Source organism: Coregonus lavaretus (assembly GCF_964263955.1).
Source record: "Coregonus lavaretus genome assembly, chromosome: 26".
NCBI classification, from domain to species: Eukaryota; Metazoa; Chordata; class Actinopteri; order Salmoniformes; family Salmonidae; genus Coregonus; species Coregonus lavaretus.
The window spans coordinates 14,127,273-14,133,272 of NC_140013.1; the positions used below are offsets into that span (position 1 = coordinate 14,127,273).

At 46.9% G+C, this 6,000-nt stretch overlaps 1 protein-coding gene across 4 annotated transcripts in view; it reads right to left on the minus strand.

The window, feature by feature from the left end:
* The window catches only part of LOC311101627 (sodium/calcium exchanger 2-like), a gene marked incomplete at both ends in the record, with an annotated part of 34,309 nt that extends 30,635 nt beyond the window's left edge, over nt 1-3,674 (minus strand). For 3 of the 4 annotated variants that reach the window (XM_084142757.1, XM_084142755.1, XM_084142756.1), the window contains one exon: nt 3,291-3,617. In XM_084142757.1, the coding sequence (XP_083998883.1) occupies nt 3,291-3,542 (252 nt within the window). Of the gene's footprint in view, nt 1-3,290 lie in introns of all 4 variants that reach the window. The other variant, XM_084142754.1, reaches the window with a different exon arrangement.
* Between the last annotated feature and the right edge of the window lie 2,326 nt (nt 3,675-6,000).

Below are 6,000 nucleotides of genomic sequence, written 5' to 3' on the forward strand. Positions count from 1 at the left end.
ATGAGGTGATGTCGAAGGAGTCAGGCGCAGGAGGGTAAATCACAGAATAACAGGCTTTATTCCGCAATTACAGAGTTACGCAGAAATGCGTCAAAACACTCTAGTGCGCAAAACAGGCGCACTGGAAAATACACGGCACATGGGGAAATATCCCGGCGATACAAAATACACGGAGCTCCACTGAGCTTCACTATCCTCCACAATAAACAATCACACACAAAGACAAGGGGGCAGATGGAACACTTATACAGGTACTGATGAGGGGATATGAACCAGGTGTGTGTAATAAACAAGACAAAACCAATGGAATGATGAGATGCGGAGCGGCAGTGGCTAGAAGGCCGGTGACGATGCACGCCGAAGCCTGCCCGAACAACGAGAGGTGGCAGCTTTGGAGGAAGTCGTGACAGTACCCCCCCTTTGACGCACAGCTCCAGCAGCGTGCCGACACCGGCCTCGGGGACGGCCAGGAGGACGCGGAGCAGGGCGAGCCGGATGGCGACGGTGGAAATCCCACAACAGGGAGGGATCGAGGATATCCCTCACCAGGACCCAGCACCGCTCCTCCGGACCGTACCCCTCCCACTCCACGAGGTACTGAAGGCCCCCCACCCCACGCCTCGAACCCAGAATGGAACAGACGGAGTACGCCGGGGCCCCCTCGATATCCAAAGGGGGCGGAGGGACCTCCCACACCTCAGACTCCTGGAGCGGACCAGCCACCACCGGCCTGAGGAGAGGCACATGGAACGAGGGGTTAATGCGGTAATCAGGAGGGAGTAGTAACCTGTAAGTAACCTCGTTTATTCTCCTCAGGACTTTGAACGGTCCCACAAACCACAGGCTCAGCTTCCGGCAGGACAGGCGGAGGGGGCAGATTCCGGGTCGAGAGCCAAACCCGATCACCCGGTACAAAGACCGGGGCCTCACTGCGGTGGAGGTCAGCATTGGCCTTCTGGCGACGCACAGCGCATTGGAGGTGGACGTGAGCAGCGTTCCATGTCTCCTCTGCGCGCCGAAACCAGTCATCCACCACAGGAGCCTCGGTCTGGCTCTGAAGCATGCATGAGAACACCAGCTGTTCTGGATGACTATGTGATCACGCTCTCCATAGCCAATGTGAGTAAGACTTTTAAGCAGGTCAACATTCACAAGGCCGCAGGGCCAGACGGATTACCAGGACGTGTACTCCGAGCATGTGCTGACCAACTGGCAAGTGTCTTCACTGACATTTTCAACATGTCCCTGACTGAGTCTGTAATACCAACATGTTTCAAGCAGACCACCATAGTCCCCGTGCCCAAGGACAATAAGATAACCTGCCTAAATGATTACCGACCCATAGCACTGACGTCTGTAGCCATGAAGTTGTCCAACGCGGCTCCTCCTTCACTCCAGACCGCGTTGGCCCACTCCAGGGATTTCCCCGAGGGGCAGGAGACGAGGGCGGACACCTTCTCCCGCTCCGATGGAGCCGGCCTGATGTTCAAATAGTACAACTCCAGTTGTAGGAGGAATCCCTGGCAGAGGGCAGCTGTCCCGTCGAAAGCCTGCCCGAACAAGGAGAGGTGGCAGCTTCGGAGGAAGTCGTGACATAGATGCTCGCATTATGAACTTATGAATAAAATTGTCTGTAATTTGCTCGGTCAGAGAGAAAATTGAAAAAGGGAGAAATCTATGCTATTCCGATTATGAACAAAGATGTTGAACACATGGTTTGCTATAAAGAGGACAATATTACAAACGGATAACTAGTAAATTCACAATGGTGTTCGATGGCCCAACAACAAACTGAAATGGATTAATAATTTATGAAAAAAGAATAAAACAGCCCCGGTTAATTGATTATGGAATCGATTCCAGGGCTAGAATCTATTTCAGTTTGTTGAGAACACTATCCCTTGTCAGCAGAGAGATCCAATTCATAACGATGTCAAAGAGTCTGGACCAATTATCTAAAGCTTTAAAATCAGATGGAACCAATAATTCAATACACTAAGTCTCATATTATTTTCCAATAGTTTCGTTCTGAACAGAACCACTATTTATTTCGTCCCGTTCCACTGTTCTGACCAGCAAAACTTTAAAAAGTACCTGTTTATATCATTATTTTCTCTTCCTTTTTTAACTAGCATTGAAAATCCATTCTTCTCTAATAAAAATCTCTCTCCCTATCTTTTTGTAAGATTTTATAAAAATAATTAACAATACAAAACATACACATACAAACGACATCACACAAACATCAACTACATCACACCTGCCCCACATGCTCACAACCCCATCTCCAGCGCCCGCATCACTCTCCGCCACATGGCCTCAAACTGCATCATTTTGTGTCCCTCCATTGCCCACGTGCTCTCTCCCTATCTTCTGAATCACGCTTGTAATGTTAGTAGGCTACAGTAGCCTATGCTTCGGAGGAGGAGGCGCAGGTAGCTTACACATGCACACACACTGGCAAAGATTTTCAGCTTGCAGGCAGACACTGGAAGAAGTTTCTGAGTGACAGAGTGAGGGCTTTGCATAGGCGCTTTGTTGCGTTTTTTGTGGGACTAGAAAAACATGCCCGGAATGTAATAGAACGCTATTAACCGGTTCCCATGCTTTTAAAAGAATGGTTCTGTTCCAGAACAGTATCTATCACTGTCGTTCCTGGTTCTGTTTCTGTTCGTTTAAATATTTTGTTATTTTCTGGTTTTCGGTTTTGTTCCCTTAACCGGTTCCAACCCAAGGCTAGAATCTATTTCATTTTGTTGAGTCAACACTATCTCTTGTCAGCAGAGAAATCCAATTCACAACAATGTCAGAGTCTGAACCAATTACCCAAGCTTTAAATCAGATGGAACCAATAATTAATTACACTAAGTCTGCATTTCAGGATGTGTTTCAATGAACATACTGTAAATACTGGAATTCCATATGGGCCCAAAGTCAGTCACTCCAAGAAATATGAAAACCCAAACATAGAAATAACATGTTAATTTGAGCTGTCTGTGGTAAGAGAAAGAAACTGTTGTGTCTATCACCCTTGCAGAGGCGAGTTTTACAATTACTTTATCATAGAGTGTTCTACTTGTTTCGATGTTCACTGTGTTTGAGTGACAGTTAATGTAGTCTAGGGAGAGGTGAGAGAGGAGAGCCAACCACTGGGTCTAAGAGTGGGAGAGCTCTCTCTGTAAAAATAGAATCTCTTCATTCTATTCCTATGTCTTTTCCATTATGTGGTGAATGACAACTCTACATAAACACAGTCTATCATATGGGTCAATCTATCATACAGTACCAACCTGTGAGGTGATGACCTCGATAGAGGCCATGAAGCGGTCTGCGATGATGGACACTCCCAGGAACATGTACATGAGGCAGGTGAAGTAGACCACGGCCCTGGTCACCTGGTCGCCCAGCCCGGGGCCCAGGGGCTTCCACACGGGCAGCAGGGTGCCCGGCTTGCACACCACCGGCTGCGAGCACTTTGAACTGCTGCCCAGTCCCGTGCTGCTGTTGCTCCAGAACTCCGGAGACATGGAGGGATAGGACATTGTGGAGATGGAGCGGTTCTCTTCCTCTCCTCCTCCTCGTAGAGACTCCAGGGCGCAGGGCAAAGGAAGGGGGAGGAGGAGGAGGAAGAGGAAGGGGACGGAGGCAGAGAGAGAGGTGGAGAGGAGAGCCATGGCGGAGAATGCTGGGGGAAGAGAGGGATGAGGTGGACGAAGAGAGAGACGGGGAGAAAATGCCAACGTGGCAGGGAGGGTTAGGACTAGCTCACCTGGGAGGAGAGAGAGATGGATAGAAGAGTAAAGAGAGAGAGAGGACAATACTTTGTTAGATGTTGGGTGCCAGCAGCAAACATACACCAGCCTTTCATTGACCTGTATGGAGTACGTGATAAATAAACCATCTACCTCAAAATCATTTTTACACATTTGATAACTGAATCATGAGGTATTACTGCGGTTTACATAGAATACATCATTTTCAACCATCGTTCTTGTTTCCAGTTGCTGTTGAAGGTTTCCAACTTGAATAGTGAATGTCAACGTCATGCCATTGAATCATGAATATAAACCTATAACGGCTATTCAAGTCGGAGGTGCCCACATTGGCGTACGTGCTCTCTAATTTCTATTGAGACAAGAGAGAGATAGAGAAAGAGAGAGAGATAGAGATAAAGAGAGAGATAGATAAAGACAGAGCGAGATAAAGAGAGATAGCGATAGAGAGATAAAGAGAGATCGCGATAAAGAGAGAGAGAGATTGTGTGTGTGTGCGCATGTGTGTGTGTATGTGTGTGTGTGTGTGTGTGTGTGTGCGTGCATGCGTGCGTGCGTGTGAACAGGTGTCTTCACCCCAGGCTATCCTCAGCAGGTCTCACATTGTGACTGTAATCTGCTAACCTGGCTCTCTGCTCAACACATTCTCCCTTACATATGGCGCTCATACACTGCACCCAGAAACTACACACACTCTATGTATCCACAATCACACCCAGAGAGCAGGAATACAATACAGATACATTGTACTGTAATTGACACCTTGTGAAATAATGGTTGAATAACAGGTACTGTATACACACAAAAACCCTCATATACTGGATATGTGAGTGTGTGTACATGCCTAAAGTTGTATGTATCTGTTCAACAATTTTACTCACTAGGCCGTCATCCCAAATTAAATGGCACCCTATTCCCTATGGGCCCTGATCAAAAGTAGTGCACTATATAGGACATAGGATGCCATTTGGGACTCACACTAGTAGAACAAACAAGCAAGTACATACTGCTTCAAAAACACACTGCCAGTCAGCCATGGACCCTATCTCTCTCCCTAACCCTAATGTGCCTATATCTATTCCTGAGAGGGCCTATGTGGGTGTGCATGAATGGGATGAGTGTATCCTCTATAACTCTCTCTCTCTCTCTCTCTCTCTCTCTCTCTCTCTCTCTCTCTCTCTCTCTCTCTCTCTCTCTCTCTCTCTCTCTCTCTCTCTCTCTCTCTCTCTCTCTCTCTCTCTCTCTCTCTCTCTCTCTCTCTCTCTCTCTCTCTCTCTCTCTCTCTCTCTCTCTCTCTCTCTCTCTCTCTCTCTCTCTCTCTCTCTCAATTCAACTCAAAGGGCTTTATTGGCATGGGAAACATATGTTTACATTGCCAAAGCAAGTGAAATAGATAATAAACAAAAGTGAAATAAACAATACAAAAAAATGAACAGTAAACATTACACTGACAAAAGTTCCAAAATAATAGAGACATTTTAAGTGTCATATTATGTCTATAGACAGTGTTTTAACAATGTGCAAAAAAGTACAAAAGGGAAAATAAATTAACATAAATATGGGTTGTATTTACAATGGTGTTTCTCTTCACTGGTTGCCCTTTTCTTGTGGCAACAGGTCACAAATCTTGCTGCTGTGATTGCACACTGTGTTATTTCACCCAATAGATATGGGAGTTTAGTAGATTTTCCCCTGTGCCTGTTTCGTTTGTCGCTATCCAGCGCTATTTGTGTACGACTGTCACGACTTCGGCCGAGGCTGCCTCCCCTCCTTGTTCGGGCAGGCTTCGGCGTTCGTCGTCACCGGAGTACTAACCACTGCCGCCCCAATCCTCATCACAATTGTCTTGTCTCGTTATCGCACACACCTGGTTCTAATCCCCTAATTAGTCTGTGTATAAGTGTTCCCTCTGCCCCCTTGTCCTTGTGGGTGATTGTTTATTGTGAATGTTAGTGAAGCTCGGTGGAGCTCGTGTATTTTGTTCGACAGGAGTATTTTCCTGTGTGCCTTGTATTTTCCAGTGCAACTGGCACTGTGCCCTGGAGTGTGTTTGACGCAGTTCTGCGTAAACCTATATTTTGCGGATTAAAGCCTGTTATTCTGTGATTTGAACCTGCGCCTGACTCCTTCAACACCACCTCATCACAGAATCACCCACCTGAATATGGAGTCAGCGGGAGAAGAGCGCATGCCTGGAGTCGTGGCACGGGTCCAGGAGCATTCCACG